This window comes from Cajanus cajan, chromosome 5 (assembly GCF_000230855.2).
Source record: "Cajanus cajan strain Asha chromosome 5, NIPB_CcT2T_4, whole genome shotgun sequence".
In the NCBI taxonomy this organism is placed as follows: domain Eukaryota; kingdom Viridiplantae; phylum Streptophyta; class Magnoliopsida; order Fabales; family Fabaceae; genus Cajanus; species Cajanus cajan.
This window is the reverse complement of record NC_138521.1, coordinates 70,732,914-70,755,076: the sequence shown is the minus strand read 5'-3', so window position 1 is coordinate 70,755,076 and position 22,163 is coordinate 70,732,914. Positions and strand designations below refer to the sequence as shown.

General features: G+C 33.0%; 4 protein-coding genes and 1 non-coding gene across 7 annotated transcripts; 1 reads left to right on the top strand and 4 right to left on the bottom strand.

Moving 5' to 3' along the window:
• Nucleotides 1-682: 682 nt before the first annotated feature.
• On the bottom strand, nucleotides 683-1,241 carry LOC114916468 (heavy metal-associated isoprenylated plant protein 19). Its single transcript, XM_029273176.2, has 2 exons — nucleotides 1,106-1,241; nucleotides 683-954 (listed from the first exon to the last, which is right to left on the bottom strand). Exons 1-2 carry the CDS (start codon nucleotides 1,239-1,241, stop codon nucleotides 683-685), a joined length of 408 nt encoding a protein of 135 aa, XP_029129009.1.
• Nucleotides 1,242-3,251: 2,010 nt separating this feature from the next.
• LOC109807387 (uncharacterized) lies at nucleotides 3,252-11,208 on the top strand. 2 transcript variants are annotated; one of them, XM_083075869.1, is made up of 8 exons: nucleotides 3,256-4,843; nucleotides 6,139-6,691; nucleotides 6,771-6,920; nucleotides 8,379-8,519; nucleotides 8,607-8,681; nucleotides 8,958-9,065; nucleotides 9,248-9,768; nucleotides 10,339-11,208. In XM_083075869.1, exons 2-8 carry the CDS (start codon nucleotides 6,199-6,201, stop codon nucleotides 10,948-10,950), a joined length of 2,100 nt encoding a protein of 699 aa, XP_082931995.1. In that variant the 5' UTR covers nucleotides 3,256-4,843; nucleotides 6,139-6,198; the 3' UTR covers nucleotides 10,951-11,208. The 2 variants fall into 2 exon arrangements, with proteins under 2 accessions (XP_082931996.1, XP_082931995.1); XM_083075870.1 differs by having other exon boundaries at nucleotides 3,252-6,691.
• TRNAP-UGG (transfer RNA proline (anticodon UGG)) lies at nucleotides 11,043-11,114 on the bottom strand. The gene has a single exon. It is a non-coding gene; the product is annotated as a tRNA-Pro (tRNA).
• A 902-nt stretch (nucleotides 11,209-12,110) lies between the features above and the next one.
• Nucleotides 12,111-17,073, bottom strand: LOC109808550 (uncharacterized). Of its 2 annotated transcripts, XM_020371588.3 has the most exons (3): nucleotides 16,933-17,073; nucleotides 16,048-16,104; nucleotides 12,111-15,527 (listed from the first exon to the last, which is right to left on the bottom strand). In XM_020371588.3, exon 3 carries the CDS (start codon nucleotides 15,358-15,360, stop codon nucleotides 12,460-12,462), a length of 2,901 nt encoding a protein of 966 aa, XP_020227177.1. In that variant the 5' UTR covers nucleotides 15,361-15,527; nucleotides 16,048-16,104; nucleotides 16,933-17,073; the 3' UTR covers nucleotides 12,111-12,459. The 2 variants fall into 2 exon arrangements, with proteins under 2 accessions (XP_020227177.1, XP_020227179.1); XM_020371590.3 differs by lacking the exon at nucleotides 16,048-16,104 and having other exon boundaries at nucleotides 16,933-17,070.
• Nucleotides 17,074-19,710: 2,637 nt separating this feature from the next.
• Nucleotides 19,711-21,995, bottom strand: LOC109809253 (Tetratricopeptide repeat (TPR)-like superfamily protein). The gene has a single exon (XM_020372504.3). The coding sequence runs from the start codon at nucleotides 21,663-21,665 to the stop codon at nucleotides 19,764-19,766; it is 1,902 nt and encodes a 633-aa protein (XP_020228093.1). The 5' UTR covers nucleotides 21,666-21,995; the 3' UTR covers nucleotides 19,711-19,763.
• Nucleotides 21,996-22,163: the final 168 nt, after the last annotated feature.

Genomic DNA, 22,163 nt, shown 5'->3' with positions numbered 1-22,163 from the left:
GATTTAAGCATAAATCTACATCGGTTCTCTTGAGAACCGATGTAAATTTATGTTTAAATCTACATCGGTTTTTCAGAACCGATGTAAAAATGTATACATTTTTTACGTCGCTCTATTCTACATTAGACGTGTTGACTCTGAGAACCGATGTAAATGACTCTAGAGAACCGATGTAAAATATGTATCTTGTAGTAGTGAGAGTCATTTTTATTTGAGAATAGAAAAACAAATATTTAATTATATAAATCATACATGAATAATTAAACCATGATACTATTATTCATTCATGTAAGATTTACAATTCAAGATTTATTCTTTTCATCATCAAGTAAAAATAATTTTCTCACTTGGGAGAGCAAGTTCGCAAATTCTTAAGTAAACAATTTTAAAAGGAATGACTTATTTAATTATTTAACGGTGCTTCAACAGTTTTTATATTAAGGTTTACTTATTAAAAAGAATATTTTTGAACATGAAAACAGACAACAAAAGTTATCTCTTTTGATTTTGATATAAAAAGTAAATTAGACTAAAATAATTTTATACAGTATCAATGTATCACGTATGTGCCAATTTTTTGATGTTCAAATAATGAAAGTGTTAATATTTGACACTAAAGTCGTACTTAATAGGATGATCTTGCAGTTACAAATACACATAAAAAAGAATAATGAGTGACCCCTTACATTAGTGCACATGCATTTGGGTTCTCATCACTGAACATCATCATGGTTTGGGTCTTCATGCAACAATCATTTTCAAGTTGGAACTGATGCATTAGAACAAGTTGATCCCTTTCATGAGATTCTTCCCTTGGCTCCTCATCCTTATTAGGAATAATCTCCACTTTCTTACCCGTTTTTTTCTTTAGTTTTTTCAACACTTCCTTTGGATCAATCCGACCCGTTACCACCACCCGGTGTTTGTTCATGTCTGTAATGAACTTTTCCACTCCTAACATAAACACAATTACACAATTTTTTTTATTGTTATTAAGAAGTATTTTTGTCAAACACGAGAATTAATCTCATTAAGAGTTTGATAGACACACAATTATTTTATAATTCCTGGGTAGAAAGAAAAATAATAAGAGAATATGAAATACCTTTACACTTGGAGATGACTTTGGCAACGGTTCTTTCACATGCATTGCAGTACATGGAAACTTTGAATTCTACAATTATTACTTTGGCAACAGTGTTTTGTACTTTGTTTTGTTCAACTTTCTTGTTCTTGTCCATGGAATTGAAACAATGAAGTCAGAACAAAGCAGTGCCATGCAAAGACAAAATATAAAAAGGATATTGGAAATTATTTTGGGGGAGGGTTATTTTATTTTGGTTGATTGCGACTTGCGAGGGAGTAGTTAGTTATGACGGTTGATACCTTTGTATTATGATCATCGTTTCGGACACAGTTTTTCAAATTTTAGAATGTTTTAAAAAATTATTGACATTGAGTTAACTTTTATTAAATATTACACTGCTCAATAATTTTTCTTACATTATATATATAAATTTTATATTAATTCAAGATGATTTAATACTCCATTCTTATAAAATAAAATTAATGTAATATATATATATATATTTCAAAATATAATAAAATATAAATATTTTTATTACTTTCAGGTTATTGTTCAATTTTAACAAAAATTGATATAAACATATAAAGTGATATGAAGTTATAATTCAATGGTTAAATTTACAAAATTTACGTCTAATATAAAGTTATTAACCAGTATAATACTTAATAAAAGTTACACCGATATCGTTTGAACCCTCATCTTAATCTATTTACATATTGTTAATCAACTAGAAATAATTTCATGTATGATTTTTAAAGTAATCAGTATAAAAATGGATAAGTTTACCATACATATACAGATAATTAATTTCTGACTCAAAAAGTATAAAGCTTTGGATTTATAATTTATTATAAAAGTATTTACTTGATATATTCCATTTGATATCTCAAATATACTTTGAATTTTCTGCCTACTAACAAGAATAATATACTGATTTTAACTTTTACATATTTTTACGATCAATATGCCACATGAACGCGGCAGTATTTTTTTTTTCTTCTAAAGTCAATTTAGTTTTAATAACTAAATAAACCTTTTTTAAGGTAAGATAACTTCCGGTATAAAAGTTGGGCACTTGGAATAAGAACCATATTTTGTGAGACTAATCTCTTCTACTTCGTTGGTGCGAAAATGTGACTCACCTTTTAAATTCTTTTTTCCTTTAAAAAAATATGTTTGTATTGTATAGATTAATATGTTTTGAACAATATATAAAATCTATAATTGACAAATACTAAATAAAAAAATGATGGTATAAAAATATTTAAAAATACAAATGCATCTAAAATTATAGAATACGAAAGTTAGTTTCTTGATTTTTTTTATTAATGGGAAAAATAAACGATAAATTGATAGGTAAATTTTTTTTATACAAATTGAAAAATGTTAAATAAAATAATGATCATAAATTTTAGTTGATGATATGATAAATTTTAATTAATAAAAATAACTTGGTCTTATGTACTCTATAGAAGGCCCATGTGGCCTGTTTTCATTTCATAAAGATGGAAAAGGTTTCGCTTGTCTCCATCTTAGCCCATGGGCTCAATTGTCAGCCATGGCCCATGGTCTTAATTGAATTGATCTTGTAGTTGTGTCATTGAATATTCACTTTGTACACACGTATCACATGTACAACTTCTTTAACAAAATGTAAAAAACATGCAGTTTGTGGGGCACATACAATTGGAGTTGCACACTTTCAACTGTGTTTCAGAGAAGACTATGCCCTCCTAATCCAATCATTGCTCACTTTTTTTTTTGATGACCATTATTTTGTGGTTCCAAACAAAAATCAATGCTTAGCTATTTCAAATCAATCTTACTATGTTTCTTAAAATTAAGAACTAACTCTTATATAAATTAACAATAGGTTTTTAGTATTAAAATATTAATTTTTTTGTTGTCTCTTCCTCTAATTAACCAACAATGGTTTTTTAAAGTAGTCAAAAAAACATACTGCCGCCGCACTATAATTTACCGTTGGTTGGTGTCCAAGGAAAAGTGAAATTAAGAAACTTCTGCATATATATATATATATATATATATATGCCACTACCAGTGACGTTACAGCACATATTATTAGTGCCATCACTTAATTTGCAATAGTATGCTCTAATGTGATGTGATATAACAAGCGTCGGCAGATCCTAATATGCCTTATAGCACATGTAACAGTAATATCCTCTTGGCATAAACTATATTATATATTCATCAGTTAAACATTTGCATGATAAGGCCAAAAGTATTGCCACTAATAAAGATGCGGATATATATTAAAGTCTTACAAATAATGAAGTGGATGAATGACCTGAAATTCACCATTAATTTTAGATATGTCAACCAACAATCAATCGCATCAATTTTTCATTTGACTGAAAATGACATCAATATAATAGACACGCATGGCAGCAAAAAAATCTACCAACATTTGGTTACAATTAATACCATAAATAGATAGTGAGTACGTTAAGGAAGTTGCAGCCCCTCATCCTAATAAAATAGCGTTACTAATTAAGTAAAACAAGAGAAAAAATTTTGCTACCCATACTTTTCTTTGAAGAAGTGATTAGAATGGATGTGTCAGCTTTGTTGCTAGCTGAGGATAGTGCAGATTCTGAAGACGACTATGCCTTCTTTACTGTGTGTCCTAGCAGCATAGCTATCACTTATGATAATGAGGATGATGCAGAGTCATGTAGCTGTGACACAATTAGTACATGTGACCTACCTAAGGATGGTGAAGGGCACGAAGATTATAAAGGATTTGCTGAGTTTTGTGGTAATGAAGCTGCTGCATTAGAAGATGAAGCAGAAACAAGGATTGGTGAAGTTATTGTGAATGAATTGGAAGATAGACTATTTTGGGAGTCCTGCATGGCAGTGGGGTATCCATGAATAGAATACCAAATATAGTTTATATTGTCATTTGTCAATAATAAGGTAACTTGTAATTTCATTTCCCAAAGCATGCTCTTGAAGACCAAATGATATGTATATTTTACCTTTGATCCTAAAGCTCGAACACATGTGTACGAAATTTAAGTTTGTAAAATGTCTGCAAAGAAATATTATCCCCATGAATTCACCAAGTCTTCCAAATAAGGTCCGGTTAATAACCTTTTCAAAATACAAATCTGGAAAATCTAACGTTTCTTTTATCTGTCCGAATTACTGTGATAAGTTTCGGGTGTCGGAAACTTTACGTATTATTTCAAGAGAATTTTTACGGTAACCTCTATAAAATAAGGGTATATCCAAGTCATTTATAATTTTTTTTATTTATTTAAAATTTACATCCACGTCAGATAAATGGTTAATATGAAATTCACATTTTTTTTTTTTTGAATCTTTCTGGCTTCTTGTTTCTTCCCTCTCTTCCTGGTTCTTTCACGCCCACTATTTGGCCCTGCAGGCCGGCGAGCGAGACGGCAAAGCGAAGAGCGCGATTGCCGGCGAGTTGTGGAGGAGGAGCGTGGCGGAGAGGGAGAGGACATCAAAACGGCCGTGAAAAGTGACGGTGGCATCGGGAGTGACGGAGGGTTGACGGAGAGTGACGTTGGTTATGCATTCGGGTTGGCGAAGGCGGAGAGCGCGATTGCCAGCGAGTCGTGGAGGAGGAGCGTGGCGGAGAGGGAGAGGACATCAAAGCGGCCGTGGAAAGTGAAGGTAGCGCTGGGGTGACGGAGGGTTGACGGAAAGTGACGTTGATGACGGAGAGTTATGCATTCAGAAAATTCAATTGATAACGTTTAGGTTAGCATTACTCTTACACGATAAATGTCACAAAAAAAAAAAGTACGAACTTTTTCGACTGAATCACGGGAAAGTTCATTTTGGTAAGGGAGAGGTGGGAATAGAGGAAGAAGACGGAGGGGAGGAGAACAATAGAGATCAACAATGCACGAAGACAAGAATTACTATGGTATAATTATAAAAATATTAATAAAAACTTAAAAATAAATAATATAAAAATTTAAATACAAAATAATTCTTATTTAAAAGACTGACATGATATTTAAATGATGTGTACATATATATTAGATACAGTACCAAAACCTCTCATTTAGTGGAGATACACCCCTTATTTCAATTCGTACCACTAAATCATTTAAAAGTTTAGTTATCTAATATCATATCAAATAAGTATATATTAATAATAATGAATATCCACTTTTTGATAAATTAAACATTATATTTGTATATGTTTTTTTACAGCATATATATGTGGATAATCTTATAACTGACATTTGCTTATACTTTAAAAAGTATATTATTCTTGATGAAATGTGAAATAATTTTTGAATTAATTTTTTGTAGATTTAAAATTTTAAACTATTTAATTAGTGAAAATTCTTAAATCAAAATAGTTGAATTAATGAAATTTAATTATGACATAGATAATATTAATACTGGTTATGGAATTAATTTTGATTTTTCTACACTATTTTTTACATCTACTTTATATCCTCACTATTTTTCTTTTTGTATTATATCACTGTTACATTATTATTTTGTCTCTTTTTTTCTTCTTCTTCTTGTTATGTCTCCCTTTCAGCAAAGGGTGTGGATATACACACTAGTTGGTCTCAGAAGATTAGTTTTCTATCTTGGGGAAAAGAACATGCATGATGTTTTTTATCATTTAACCTTTTGGCATGCCCGAGGTATAATGGAATCTAAATCTCCTTCAACATCAAGAAAATGCTTGTCTTGCATAGAAAGAAATGCAAGTTAAACAATGTCAACTGGGCAAAACTTAAAAGATATAACCCATAGTATTGCTTATTTCTTAGCTGATGAGTACTGTGCAGGAAATATAAAACAAAAAATTCATACTTTTGGTATTCACTTACTTGTTCATTCCACATTCTGATTGGCTTTTGTGGGGGGTCCACGAGCCTCCCTGCACGAGAATTAATTGTAATATAATTTCTTTGCTTCCTCCTACAGTTTACTCTAACATGCATACAATCCATATAATAATCTGCAAAAGTGGTAGTATGTCAGTAATATATAACACAATGCTTGGCACTTTATTGGACATACAGGTTTATATGCACGTAAACCAAGTGGTTATGTTTGTCGAAACATTTGATCAAACTTGAAAAATGGTGGAGGTAGTTGAGATTGAAAGTTTGTTTAATCATGCCATGAAGGGGCAATGGAGCGAAGTGTTAGATGCATACAAGAACAACCCTCGAGCGTTGGAAGCTAAAGTCACAAAAGCAGAAGACACTGTCTTACACATCGCTGTTTATGTGGGCCAAACCAATTTTTTAACGACCCTTCTTGAGAACATTAACGAAGATGTGTCTCTCTCTATACTAAATATACGAAACTCAAAGGGAAACACTCCTCTGCATTTAGCAGCAGAATTTGGGAATGTGGACATTTGCAACACTATAGCCAAAAGAGACCCAAAACTCATTTTGTGTCACAATTTTGAAGGCGAGACCCCTCTGTTCTTGGCAGCTATTCATGGTACCAAAGCTGCGTTCTTTTGTCTCCATGGTCACCTTCAAGACAAAGATGATTACTCGCCATGTGTTAAGAGCAATGGGGACACGATTCTTCATTCTACCATCTCTAATGAATACTTTGGTTAGTGTTGTCACACTTTCATATGCTAAAATTGTTTCAAATTTTATATATGGTAACTCAAGTTTGATGAATTTGTTAGGTATGGCACTTCAAATAATCCGCTTGTACCCAAATCTTGCGGACTCTGTCAATAAGGATGGCTTATCACCTCTTCATATTCTTGCAATGAAGCCTAATTGTTTTAAAAGCAGCACGCGGATGGAGTTTTTGGATCGTATGATCTATAATTGTAAGATTAATTATTTCCAACTAGTTTATAATGACGCATCATGAACAGATGCAATTTTATAATTGTTTTTACTTTTCAATGTTATTTTTCATTTACAATGGGAGTTTTATGTTGATATTTAATGAAAGTATATTATAGGCATAAATAATTGAAAAGTAGTATTAAAAACACCAACGTTGTTAGATAAAATTATTAGTTTTTTTAATAATTGATTTAAAAAAACATATTTAAGATGAATTTTATAATAGAATACAAATGTAAGAAATTTTTAATTTTTTTATAAAAGAAAAAGATTATAAAGATGGTGAGAAGATTTGAATTTAAGACTATATGCAGACTAGTTTATCTCCTAACAGATCTTCTATAATTTTTTAACTGATAGTGGTTCAAAAAATAAACTACTATTTTTGATACATTGTACTTTTAGATAATGCTTAAGAGCACCTTCAATGGGTGCTTATTGTGTATCTTAAAAATAAGCAACATTGCTTATAAGAAATTTTTATTGGAGTCATCCTATGTAACAAGTCAAGTTCTAGATTTTTTAGCTATGTTGCTTCAACAAGCAATGGTACTTAGCAATCTGAAAATTGAAATGAAGAGGTGTGATTGGTTGATTTGATCCAAGGTGAAACATAGACAGAAAATTTGAAAAAAGTGTAGTGTAAGGTATCAAAAAGTGTAGTATGAGTTGTAAAAAAATAGGGACGCTTATAAGCAATTTTCATTAGAGCAAAAATTGTAAAAATATAATATAAGTTACTTATAAATGACATGATATAGTGAAACTCATTTAAAGTGGTTGAAAGTTGCTTATAATTAACTCTAATTCTAAATGCTCTGACATAACAGACCTTTCAAATAACAAACAAATAACGTGTAGATTGCTGGATTGTACGACAACTTTCGTGCGATTTTTTTTTGCATAAAATTACATTACATGTATCTTTCTTTGTAGGCCTATCAATACGCTCACCAGCCCAAATGGCTTTACTATTAATGGCTTTATAAATAGAATATTCTAGTTTTACTTGTCTTGCGAGTTAATTAATTTATTTTCTATGATCCTTTTAAATGACTTTAATTATCATCTAACAAACATTTTAATTACCAAAAAGCATGTTAAGCTTGATTACAATTATGAATAAATACGATAATTTTCAGAAGAAAAAAATAATGTAATAATTAAATTTAAAACCTATTGAAAAACCTAAAAGCGTGAATTTTCTCTAAAAAAAAAGTAAGAGATCAATAAAATTAAAGCTTTCGTAAAAAAAAAAAACATAAAAACAAAGGTACTTTTGGAAGATATTTTTTTGACAATTTACGGTTTATGCATAATATAGATAATAACAAACTTCATCCCACGTACATGCCAAAACCGGTTGAGTTTAAGGATACACAAATATTAATTTTGTAGTGTTTCTTGTATATATTTCTGATAAACGGTTATGACAGGTTTGCTTGTTGATGAGCTGAAGGAAGAAACAGAGAACATAAATAGTAATAAAGGAGATGCACAAATTTTTAACTATCCAATGAACTACGGAACATGCCACAGCTTCTTATATTTGTTGAAGAATGCAGTTAAAGTTATAAGTGCGTGTGTTTCATATATTCAGTTTGGTTTGGTTTTTACCTATTTTTACCAGTCTATATAAATAACATTACAATCGTATGTTACAGCAATAGGCACAAAGAATAGTAAAGCTGGAACTGATGATGAAGAGAATCTCCCACAGTCATCTCACCCTAAGTGTGGTAATAGCCTTTATTTCCTCTTGTAAAACCATGATATTGGCTCTACCCTCGGACTAAACATAAATTAGAGAGTTTATCAAACTCTTACTTCTAAGAATTTCAAGTGTTACATTCATGATATTGAAGCAAACTCTAGCATTCTTAACTGAAGCAACTTCTATTTCCTCATTTTCACTTAATATACTGCGGCATGCATGTTAGCTGCTGGTGAAAATGTCAATACCGATTAGTGAATACCCATTTGCTGACATTCTATATTTTTTTACACAATGCAAGACCGAACAAGGAAAGAAAAGAAGCTCATACGGTTCCCTCCAAATTGGGAAGTGTTCATCCGATTTCTAATCTTAATGATGAAGGCCTTGCTGATACTTTTTGGTGTGGGTAAGTACATGTACAACGTACATCACCATGTATCATTTCATTGTCATATAATAAATTAGAATTAGAAAAAAAGCAAAAGGTAAAGTACTAATGATGTGTGTAGTCTTAAGTGGACTAATATATATATATATAAACCACCAATTTGTAAGTTTACTTCTCTAAATTGAGTGACACACATACAGGAGCGTCTTGGATAGACAAAATCCAACGAAGGAAGGAGAAACACATGTGGGCTAAGCAAGTGATGGATGAATTGATGGAGCGAGCTTCTTTGTACAAGTATGATTATACTGGAAACAATTCCTTTGCTCTTCAGCTTGGCAATGGTATGGAAAACATAGACAGTCACAACATGAACAAGGGAGAAATAGAGAAAAAGAGAAGGATGTCAGTGTCACCAATTTTAATTGCAGCAAAGATGGGAGTGAATGAAATGGTGGAGAAGATCCTTGACACCTTCCCAGTGGCCATCCATGATGTGGACTCTGCCAACAAGAATGTTGTTCTTTTGGCAATAGAGAACAGGCAGCCTCGTGTCTACAAGATGCTCACAAAGAGGAAATTAGTAAAGGAAACTGCATTTCGTCACATAGACAATCAAGGTAACAGTGCATTGCACCTTGCTGCCATGTATAGGGAACATAGGCCTTGGCGTGTCCCTGGTGCTGCCATGCAAATGCAGTGGGAATATAAGTGGTATAAGGTAAGTATTCTTCATTTCAATCGTAATAACTTTAGAATGTTAATCTACATACTGATCAAAAGGCACTCCTTCGCAAAACTATTTTCAGAAATGGGAATATAAGTGGTATAAGGAAGTATTCTTCATTTCAATCCTAATAACTTTAGAATGTTAATTTACATACCGATCAAAAGGCACTCCTTAGCAAAACTATTTTTAAGAAAGAATTTATGTCGATTGAGATGCAAATATTAAGTGTTTAATAGTATTTTATATTATGATACAAATAAAATCTTGCATCACTAAAATAAAAGAACAAACATAATTTTATAAATATACATAAAATCTCTATTAATATAAGGTTTTTTGGATGATGGCTAAAAATAAATTTATGAAAGTTTAATATCTCATTGTTAATGTAGAGATGTGTGTAAATCTAAACAACCTATCATTTCGTACAAGATTACTTCCAAAAGAAGACACCAACAAATCTTTTACACTTAACCTTTGGTTTTAGAGGTTTCAAATTATAGATGGTGTAAATTCAAGTTTCCACGTTCCGTTGCTAATAATTTTTTGTGCCTTTTTCAGCTTGTTAAGAATTCCATGCCACCAAATTTCTATGCACGTTACAATAACAAGGGACAAACAGCTAAACAGGTTTTCATCAACAGTCATGGACATCTTGTGAAAGAGGGGAGGAAATGGCTGTCCACAACCTCTGAATCATGCTCACTGGTTGCAGCACTTGTTGCAACAGTTGCATTCACAACCTCAACAGCAATACCAGGTGGTGCCAATGACGTAACTGGTGCACCAGTGTTGAGTGGACAACCTGCTTTCAAAGTGTTCGCAGTAGCATCACTTGTGGCACTGTGCTCATCGGTGACAGCACTCGTGTTGTTTCTTTCAATACTGACATCTCGGTACCAAGAAAAGGATTTTGCTATGGACTTGCCAAGGAAGCTTCTGCTTGGAATGACTTCACTCTGGACATCTATAGCATCAATATTGGTATCGTTTTGTGCAGGACATTACTTTGTCCTTGAAGATGGAGTGAAATCTTCTGTTTATCTGATATATGGTGTGACTTGTTTGCCAGTGTCGTTTTTTGTGTTGGTTCAACTCCCTCTCTACTTGGATCTCATGTTGGCCATATTTCGGAAGGTTCCTCAACGCGTTTATAAGGTCTTCTCTCATTAGTTTCTTTGCTAACTTTGTTAATTCGAGTTCTTTTTTGTTTAAAACTTGCTTCGTTAAGTCGTTGTTATAAATAAAAATAGTTAGCTAAAAAGGGGGCATTCCGAGAATCGAACTCGGGACCTCTCGCACCCAAAGCGAGAATCATACCACTAGACCAAATGCCCACCTTTGATCGAATTAAAACATTTTTACTTATTTATTAACTAACATGAAACAAACTTTTTTTTTTCTTTCTACAATCTACAGTATTTGAAATCTATTTAACGGCCACTTCTCTAATGATCGCTTAATATTAATGGTTTTAAATGGAATCCGTCCATTTTGTTTATATAATATTCTTCTAAATAATTAGTTAATGGCTCTTATTCAAGGGACCATCATTCATAATTCTAGTAGCCACACTCCAGTATCTTTACTCCTTAAAGAGGAAAAATAAATCTTAATTCTATTGGTTTGAAATATGTGCAAATAAAAAATAATTAAGAAAGTAGTCAACTGACATTTTTCAAGGTGTTGGAATTCAAAAGCTAGCGTTTTCTATTATGTTTTCCGGCAGGGTTTGATAATTTTCTCAAGAAATACTTGCATGTAAAATATCTTTACTTTTTAGGCTCTCTAAAATTCCAAATTCAACGACTCTCAAAAAAATAATAGAATTATTTCAAATTAAAAATTAAAAATACACCAATTTTGATTCTCAAATAAGTTCATGTAACATTTAAAAACGATTATAAAACATTATTTAAATTCTTTTGAAGGTAAAAAGAAAACAATTTGAAATAAATTTAAAAAAAGGACCAAAATTGGATTATTTATTTGAGGCAAAAATTAAACTAGAGAAATTTTAGAAAAAACAAACAATATATTATACTCGTACTTATATAAGAATAAAACATAAAATAAATCAAATTTCTTTCACAAATTAAAGCTAATATACCTCAACATTTTAAAAAAAATTAAATTATTGAATTGTTAGAAAAATTGCAATACACAAATTGATTAATGAAAAACGTTTAATTCATTTTACCTTTCTTTTTCTTTTCTTACAACAGCCAAGGTCCATTCTTGAGCATTGGATTTGCTTTTCACGTAAATTTCAAATACCTAAAATCATTGATTGGAAAACGCAGAAAGGAAGGGGAGGGGGGGAGACAGAGAGATGTGTTAGACGTGCCATGACGGAATTCCTGGAAAGCAAGTTAAGAAATCCAGCGTCATACATGGCAGTCAATCTTTTCTAACTTAGGGGAAGAAAGAAAGACCATATGACTTGTATATGTAAAGTGAGTTGTTGGTAAACAAACCTCACCTCCGTTAGTGATTCGCAGCCTACCACTACTACATGCAGAAAAACCTTCCAAAAGGTTAGCCTGAACAATACCAAAAAGTTACATCTTAGGCTGTCCTACCTACTTACTGCACTGCCACTAGTTTCATCTAATTAAAAAAGAAAACTGAGTCTCCAACTTTTGCTCACCAAGTAAACCATGGCCTTCGGCTCAGCCCCTTTCATTTCAAGCCATAGTAATGAACTGGTAGCGCACCTGGATCAAGTTCCCAGAAGTCTCTCAGAATGCCATGCTCTTCTGTCAGTTTGAAAGCTGGGATTTGGTGGGAGAACCTGAGCAACTCTTTCCTGGGTATTCTTAGGTTGACGGACGACCCTTCATTTGATTTGCCTTTGAAAACTGAACTAAATCCACTAACAAACTCCAGAACTAAAACATTTATGAACAAATCACTTTCTTCAACAACTTCCACTATGTCATACTCCCAATTTTCCAACTCAGAACATTTGATTTTATGTGTCCATTTTCTATATAACGCCCAAACTTCACCTTTCCTCGGTAAGATGGCATAACTCTTATTCTTAACAACATCAGCATGAACTTGATGAGAAACAGAAGACGTGGTACTATAAACACTGAGAAATTCATCTGTTTTATTAACTTTAAACCTCCCACAGGAAATAAGCATATCTTTGTCTTCCCATTTAATGGTATTCTCTGGTAGCCAGCAGCAAGTAAGCCAGGAAACATGCAATTCAAGATCTGAGCTGCTCTTAATCTTATTAATCTGACCATAATACTTTGGCAATCCATCTTCATCACTGTAAAACGCCCAAATCTGACCAATTTGAAACTTTTCAAGGGACCTCCCAGCATCAAAATTGAAGAATTGAGTATCTGGAATTTCAATAGCTTCTGAGCTTGATGCTGGAGGAGCACAACTAATATCACTGTCATCAACAGAATCCTTGTTCTCTCTTGCCAAATTGCTTCTTTCCAAATTAACCTTGGGTTCTGACCTATTGGAAGACCTTGTATTCTCATCGCCAGATAAACTATGAGTAACCTTCACATCCAAATTTTCAGGAACAGCAGTCTCTTCAAGATTCACTGGCAAAGCTGCAGGATCAAGTTCATAAGATCCTGTAGGTACACCAACTCCTTCCTCACCAGTCATTTTGAAAGACGGAACCTTGTGAGAAAATCTGAATAATTCCTGTTTTGGAATTTGAAATGATTTGTTATCTTCCTTCATATTTCGAAAGAAAAGACTTACAAAACCTTTCAACTTAGCCAAGTACACAACATATACACCCTCACCTTCAACATAATCTGTCAAGATTTCAACAAACTCATATTCATACTGCTGATGAGATTCCACATCCATGTACCATTTGATATCCCAATTTTTAAAAAGGGCCCAAGTTTCTCCCTTTCTAGGATACACTTTAAAAGTATTACGGCCAATCTTTTCACACAAAACCAGATGAGAGAACATCAAATGATCTTCAGTGATGTCAGTGTCACCAACTTTGAATTTCCCACAAGCAACAGGCAAATCCTCATTTACCCATTTTATTTCATCCTTGCAATCTGGATGTGATTCAAACCATGTTATCTGCAGCTTGAATTCAGGAGACAGAACTTTTCTGATTAAAGCATAGAATCTGGGCATGCCATCTGTTGTATCATAAACAGCCCAAATCTGCCCAGTAGCAAAACATTCTTTCTTCTTGTCTGTTTCGAAGTCACTGAACTCCGCATCAGGAAAGACATAAACATTTGGATGGTTTGTTACTTTGGAGATTGAAGCTGGACCAGAACGCTCTGAAGTTTCATCCATCTGCTTTGACCCTCCCACTGCATCTGTCTTAAGTTCTTCCTTTCTATTGCGCAAGCTCTCTTCAGAATACAAATGTTGTTTCTGTTTTACCTCTTTATGTCCATCTTTTATATCACCAGCTAAACCATTCTGATTATTCATTTTGATTGTCTCACCATGACTTTTACCATCACCATGCAGTGATCTGCTCTCCAGACCCCTTTTTGAAGGTTTCACCAAGCCATCATCATTATCACTTCTGTTCTCCTTGTAGGAAACTCCATGATTTTGCCTTGTAGATCTGCGCGGATGCCGTTCTCTAAAGGTTGAGCTATTTTCTACACCAGAAAAACCACCCTTGCTGGCAGCTGCATCTCCTTCAGAATCGCTACTGCTTATACAATCAAAGCTTTCACTGGATTCTGCCACCTGCTTCCTCTTTCTCTTTCCATTGTGCTTTCCAGAGACATTAGTAGGTCCTTTTTTATCATATGGTCCAGTATTGGACTTCTCAGCATGTGAATTGCCTTGAGATCCAGCACCTGCCTTGAAGGCACCATGATTTAAACCATCTTTTCGCTGGTCAGAAGCTTGCTGTGTTGAATTAGTTGCTGGCGATGATGTACCTTTTATAACCACTTCGTATGCAACAAAGGGTCTACTGCAATTTTGACAACGAAGAGATTTATTTAAAATTTCTTTGTAATATTGATACTTAACAGAACAAAATGGGCAGACTGTCCAAAATGTAGGGCGGACACCATTTTGCTGCTGCGGCACTGGCTGCCTAGACTGCTGCTGTTGAGCATTTGATCTTGTAAAGTTGGGCCTAACATTGCTCCTCACTGTAGAACTAAAACGTGACATAGCAGGTTTGTTCATTGGAACTCTGCGCTTCATGTCAAAAAGGGATCGTTTCTCTCTGTCCAGAAGCACTCTTTGAGCTTCCCCAATCAGCTTAAATGCAGCTTCTGCTCCAGCAAACTTGTTTTTGTCAGGATGAAGTTGGAGAGCAAACTTCCTATATTGCTTCTTAATCATTGCATCACCAGCTGTCTGTTCGACCTGAAGAATTTCATACCAATCCATCTCGTTGCCAAACAATTTCGGTTCAGCAGAGCAGTGCACATCACAAACAACAAGCATTTGAGCTATATTTTCCAGATCAGGGTATAGCTGCTGAGCTTTTAGAGCAATTTTACGAGCCCCCACAAAATCCTTGTTTTCCATCTTCTTTTCAGCAATGTCCTTGGCCCTTAAGGCCTCTTCTTTATTGCAGTCCATCAAAGACCCAGACATGAAAAAACTTATAGTGAATTCTATGCCCAATTGAAGTGACAACCAAGCTACATTTAACCCAACTTCTCCAGGAGCAGCTAGACCAAAATTATAATGCAGAGAGTGAATAAACCTTCCAACATCCCACCTCCCCCAAACAATATACAGCACTCAAATTCAGATTGACCCTGCATATTTTTAATAACATGCAACAATTAGATCCAAAATCATTCACTTCAAGTCTTAATAAGAATATAGGAATCATTGATATTGCAAAAAGATTTCTAAATGTAATAGCAATGCAAGTGTAGATGATTTGGATCATTGAATCCAAAGTTGTCAAACTCTCAATTTAACTAGTAAACTAAGTTTATGATTGAAAGTAGAGAAAAACAAGTTAACTCTATGTCAAACTCTTCACTGGATAAACTTGGGTAAACTTGTGTGAACTCTTATAAATTATGGTTGTGCTAAGAGTATTATGTTATATGCATATATATGTTATTAATAAGTTTTTAATATCATTTTAGTAATAAGTAAACTCTTATTGAGTTTACAAGTTGAACCTACAAGTCGTGTCTAAAAAAGCTTGATGAGTTTACGTAGACTATCGAGTTTAACTACCTTGATCGAATCCATTAGAACAATAGCAGTACAATCACAATAAAAACCTACATCACAAAATTAAAATGCAGAGAGTAAATAAACCTTCCAACATCCAACCAGTCCCCCAAACGATATACAGCACTCAAATTCAGATTGGCCCTGCATATTTTTAATAACGTGCAATAATTAGATCCAAAATCATTCACTTCAAGTCTTAAAAATAATGTAGGAATCGAAGATATTGCAAACAGATTTCTAAACAGAATAGCAATGCAAGTGTAGATGGATTGGATCATCGAATCCTTTGGAACAATAGCAGGACAATCACAAATTCACAAGAGAAACCTATATCACATATTGCATGTGATCACCTCTTGCCCGACACAAAACAAGCAGAATATATACGAAAATAAAATAAATGGCAAAAGGCATTATATCCACGTTCTTCTCCTTCTCCTCGTTTTACTCATATTACCAGGAAACACACAGACCTGATTTTTTAAGCAAGACCAAACACAGACCTGAACAATGTGCTTCCATTCACAACAACATCAAAAAGCAACCCGCCAGAGTGAAAAAACTTTAAAATCTACTTTAACATCAACGCCAAATGAAAACATGCAAACAAACCCAGCAAGCTTCTCTCCAATAGGTGGGGAGTAACATTAAAACTCCAAAACCGTAACATATTCAAATAACAGGCAAAAACCCTAATTATTTCGAGAGAGAGAGAGAGAGAGAGAGAGAGAGAGAGAGAGAGATAGAGGGGGAGAGAGAGAAAACCATAAAAACAAAAAAATAAAAAATAAAAAACAAAAAAAGTGTCAAGTAAAATGATTAAAACATACGAAAGCTACCGTTACATTCAAGTAACGCGCATGAAGCAAGACATTAGAATTCCTCTTCATGACAGGGAATGTGCACTAAACAATTTGAACATGCATTAACATTATAAATGGAACAAAAAAAAAATGAATAAGAAAATACCGTAAATTTGGTGAAGCGTTAACCGGAAAATAAAGGAAGAGAGAAAGGGGATTGTGAAAGGTTTGGCGATGGAGTTGAACGGACCATCGGAAGAAGGGAGAGGAAACGAACCAGCAATGACTTGTCACTTCTTAAAGTATCAGAGAAACCATCATAATATTCAATTCTGACAAAGTTTGGGGCTTCCATTTGGATTTTTTTTTTGAGTCCAATCTAACTTTTCATCCGGCCCAATCCAACTAATTAATTTAATTTTAAAAATTAAAGAGCATATATTTTTTTTATACATCAAGATTACAAGTATGGCATGGAGATTGGAGTCCAAGACTTTAACTATATAACTCCAGTTCCCTCCACTAAAAGAAATAGGTTTAGTTATACTTTTTATCTTGTGAATTTTGTTATCTAATTTTTAAAAATTATATATTTTGTTATTTAATTTTTATTTTATTTCATATTTTATTAACTTGGTAATTGTCAAGTTAACCATTGATGTATATTGTTTGTCAAAGTGAATCATTGGTATAACATATATAATATAATGTAACATATCAACATTAACATATTACATTAGTAGTCAATATGTTATGTTAATAGTTAAATAATAATATTAGACAATCAACTAACGAAATGATAAAATATAAAGAAATTTAAAAATTATGTGACAAAATGCACAATTTTAAAAGTTTAGCAACAAAATTTGTGAAAATGTGAAAGATGAATAGCAAAATGTGCAATTAAGCCTAAAAGCTTGTTTATACTTTTATTTTTTTTTATTTAACATGATGCACAAAAGTAAAATCCAATGTTTAGTCTTTAACATTTCAAACTATCCATAAAAGAAAAATGAAAGTATTCCAAAATGTCAAAGCTAAGACATCACGAGAGCCTAACATTTGGATTAAAAATATAATCAAAAATTGATTCATATAGGAAACAAACTTCAATTGTAACACTAGTTTAAAATGTAACAAAATTTAGTTTGAGAGCTCATGAGTCAAATTTTGGATATGAACTAATCCATCGATACAACAATGAGTGTTGAAGAAAATGGAAAAATAAATGACAAAATAATTACTAGAAGTGCTATAACCCAAGTATTATAGAACCAAACACTTAGAAAGTCACAAAATGTTCTCGTGTCCACGTCCCCACTTGGTGGGCTCATGGGTGCTTTCTCCAACCTAAGCAAGGAGTTCACAACCATTTTAATAGAAAGTGGTGGCATAATTATGCATACATAAGCATCACTTGTCACAAAAGATGCAATGAATTGTTAAACTTCAAATAAATTGCCAAATTTTAAACTTTGTAGTTGTTTAAAGCATTTAATTATTTTATCTTAAAATATTTTTTATGCACATAATATGGTGTGTCAAAATAAGATAATTTTGTCAAATGTTGAGGAATACTATTCACTTTATTTTTGAAAATTCACATGTTTTTTCTCTAGAACTATGAGCTTTTGGAATAAGATAGGCTACGAGCATCAATTAATGGCAATCAATGAAGGACAAGGCTAGGGAAAAGATATTGAGTGATGAATTATAAATAACATCCTAACAAAAATTGCTTATCATACAAATTCAAAATAGTTTTTAAACTTGGATATGTATCAATATTTATGATCATCCAATTTCATAGGTTCGAGATGGTTTGTGAAATCAAATCAATGAGACACATAAATAGTTAAAAAAAATCAAAGAAATATATGATGATATTATATTTTTAGATTATCCTAAATGACCTCTCTAGATTTATAATTTATTTATATTTTGTTTTATTTTCTTGTTTAAGTAAAGTCTTTGTAATTATAAGCATGTCATGTCATACAAATAAGAATATATTCTTGGTGCATTGGGTTTAGGTTGATGTAGCTAGTTGTATTTATATTCAATTTGGTCTTTTATGTTTCTAAATAAATTCAATTTGGTCCTCTATTGTACAAGAATTATTTAAAGATGACCATTAAGAACTTAATGAAAAGAACCATTTTAAATCACTTTACAATCATAGAGAAATAAAATAAATATCTTAAAAGATAAAAAGATTGAACTGAATTTTTTAAAATAAAATAAAAGACAAAAAGTGTAATTTACTCAATGTAATTAATAAAGTTATGTAAATATATTTTTAAAGAGTTTTCTTTGGCATAAGTTTTTAAGGATTTTTTTTACGACAAGAGTGTCTTTTTTAGGAATTTTAAACCTCATATTTTTTAATTATTATTTTTCTTTATTCTAAGCTAAATTTTTATATTTTAAAAAATATCAATAATTAAAAATAACATCATATTACAATATTAATTATTTATTGTCAAATTTAAAATATAATTTAAAAATATTTATTATGAATTTAATTAAAATTTATTATTGTAAATTTTAGTTATATAAGCCAAACATTTATTCTCTGAATCACAGTTAACTATGGGTTAAACATAAAAAGTGTTATATAAGTATAAGTTTATGAATTTGTTTGAATAAGTTTCACCTTAAACACTTAGGAAAGAAAACTAAGGAGAACAAAAAAATCAAATAAGTATTTTCATAAGTTAAAATTAACTTATGCAAAAATTAAAAATAGATTTTGAAAAAATTAATAAAAAAGAACTTTTACAAATTAATTTATGAAGTGACTAATTTTAGTTGATGAAGAGGTTTATTTCAATTTTTTCTTTTAGAAATGATTTCGGAGAGAAGTTTAACAAATCAAAACCAAATGGTTGTGCCAATGCATTCAAATTTACACTTTAAATCAAATTAATTTATACTCAACATCGCCTTCAAATTTGCATGAGGTTATATTTCCCATATGGTTCACTAGTATATAAACTATAAAGGTCCTTCTATATCAAAATCAATAGGCCATGTATGTCTCATTTCTAATTCAAGAAAGTATAGTATCTTAGATATGTCAGCCACGCAGGGATACGCATTGTTTCCAGACACAAAAGCGATCACTTGGTTTCTTATCTCAATCCAACTACTACCAGGCACTTTTTTCACCCCTTGATCCAGCATTGCCTGCCGTACTATCTCTGCTTCTTTCCACTGCCCACTAGCACAATACAGATTTGACAACAATACATAACCAACCTCCTTTTCAGGCTCCAAGTTCTTTAGATATTCTCCCACACTGCTCCCAGTTCCTAAATCTCCATGTGCATAACAAGCTCCTAGTAGAACCTCGCATGCATTGGTCCTACCTTTGCTTGTCTTGGAATACTTCTTAGCTAAACTTGTTGCTTCTGCCACGTGTCCACCGCGACCAAGCATATCCACCATGCACGCCACATGGTCCATTCCATGGGAAAGTCCAAATTCCAAACTCATCGACTGAAAGAATGCAAAGCCCTCATTTATAAGCCCCAAGTGGCTGCAAGTCATTAACAGCCCTGTGAAGGTTACTTCGTCAGGTTTCACACCAGATGCCACCATCTCTCTGTACAAGCATATAGCCTCATTAGCCCGCCCGTGCAGTCCAAATGCAAACAACATTGAATTCCAAGAAACAATGTCTTTCTCAAGAATACAATGAAATGCAAGCCGTGAACCTTCTATATCCCCACATTTTGCATACATGTTAACCAAGCTATTGCCAACATACAAATACTTGTCTAAACCATTTCGAATGATGCAACCATGGACCATTCTTCCATGAACTAGTATCGCTAAGCTAGCACAAGCATGAAGGGCTGCTCCAGCTACTAAAGCATCAAGCTGGATTGAGTTTCTTGTCATGTCTAAAAACATACATAGAGCTCGCTCTCCATTCCCATTTCTCGAATACCCTGCAATCATAGAAGTCCAGGAAACAATATTTCTCTCTGGGGCTTGCTGGAAAGCAAGAAAAGCTTTCTGGGTATCCCCCAATTTCATATGAGCATCAATGATCGCATTCCAAGACACTTGATTAAAACATCCAAAAGAGTTAAAAATCTTCATGGCATCATTATGACATTCTAATTTGGCATAAAAGCTCAACATCGAGTTCTTTACCTCCATAGCAGAACTCCAACCAGATTTTATCACAAAATCATGCACCATGCATCCGTACAACATCTCCATTGACTCGGCACAAGCGTTCATGAGAGCACTGAAAGTCCACTGGTCTGGCTGACACAAACTCTCACCACACTCACACATCTCTTTAAACAAATGCAAACATGCTTCAACCTCGCCGCGACGAGCATGACCCGCGATCATTATATTCCAAGCAATCATAACCCTTTCAGGCATTCTACGAAACAGTTCAAGAGCCATGCAGAACCGGCAAGAGTTTGCATAAGCAAAAAGAAGTGAACACCACGTCACTTCATTACTAATACTCATCTCATCAAACACTTTTCTTGCATCATCAGGAAGCAAACACTTTCCATACATATCAATGAGGGAGTTAGCCACAGGAAGAGAAGACAGGTAGCCTGAGACAACAACCAAAGCATGCAGTGTTGCTCCAAAACGAAGATGGGATGCACCAGCGCATGCATTTAAGGCCGCAGAGAAGGAGAAGTTGTCGGGTTTGGAATGGGAGATTCTCAAGCTACCAAAGAGACTAAGACTCTGTTGGTAAAGTCCTACGCGGGAATAAGCGGTTAGCATGGCGTTCCAAGCAACAGAGTCTTTGTGAGGCATTTCATCGAACAGTTTGCGAGCATCGCAGATTTTACCTGAACGTGCTGTAGCCACAATCTTAGACGTAGTACGGAACAAAGAAGAGCGCATGCCATTCATTCAGGTTTTGTTTTTGCTAAAAGATATGCCACAATTGTCTATTACTCATGCTACCCGCAAATAGCTTGTGGCCGTTCCAACGTTGTACAAAAGAATTATTAGCACTTTTTTGTATGCAACGAAGATAATAGGAGTTTGAATCTTAAGACTATGTACAGAATATTCAGATCTCTAACCACTAACCCAATTTCAGTGGACTATTTGTTTAGGAAAAAAACTTGCATACACTTCTAGGATGCACTTTTCTAATTAGAATTAGAATTAGATCGACAGTCAACATTTTTTAATACAAACTATTATCATGTGAATCACTGACATAAATTTCCAATTCTAATTAAAGAATTATCCATAAAATTGTGTGTAAGTTCAATCCAATTTTTTAAAACATTGGTTATAATTTATTATGTTGGAAGAGTTCATGAAAAAATGAATAAATAATAAATGCATATAAAGCAATAGTATCATTTAATGAAGAGTAATGTCACATTCATTTACGAC

Coding starts and splice junctions, on each gene's coding strand:
- LOC114916468 (XM_029273176.2), bottom strand. CDS start 1,241: ATGGACAAGAACAAGAAAGTTGAACAAAACAAAGTACAAAACACTGTT. Junction 955..1,105: donor AGTCATCTCCAAGTGTAAAG/GTATTTCATATT, acceptor TGTTTATGTTAG/GAGTGGAAAAGTTCATTACA.
- LOC109807387 (XM_083075870.1), top strand. CDS start 6,199: ATGGTGGAGGTAGTTGAGATTGAAAGTTTGTTTAATCATGCCATGAAG. Junction 6,921..8,378: donor GGATCGTATGATCTATAATT/GTAAGATTAATT, acceptor CGGTTATGACAG/GTTTGCTTGTTGATGAGCTG. Junction 8,682..8,957: donor GTCATCTCACCCTAAGTGTG/GTAATAGCCTTT, acceptor ACACAATGCAAG/ACCGAACAAGGAAAGAAAAG.
- LOC109808550 (XM_020371588.3), bottom strand. CDS start 15,360: ATGTCTGGGTCTTTGATGGACTGCAATAAAGAAGAGGCCTTAAGGGCC.
- LOC109809253 (XM_020372504.3), bottom strand. CDS start 21,665: ATGAATGGCATGCGCTCTTCTTTGTTCCGTACTACGTCTAAGATTGTG.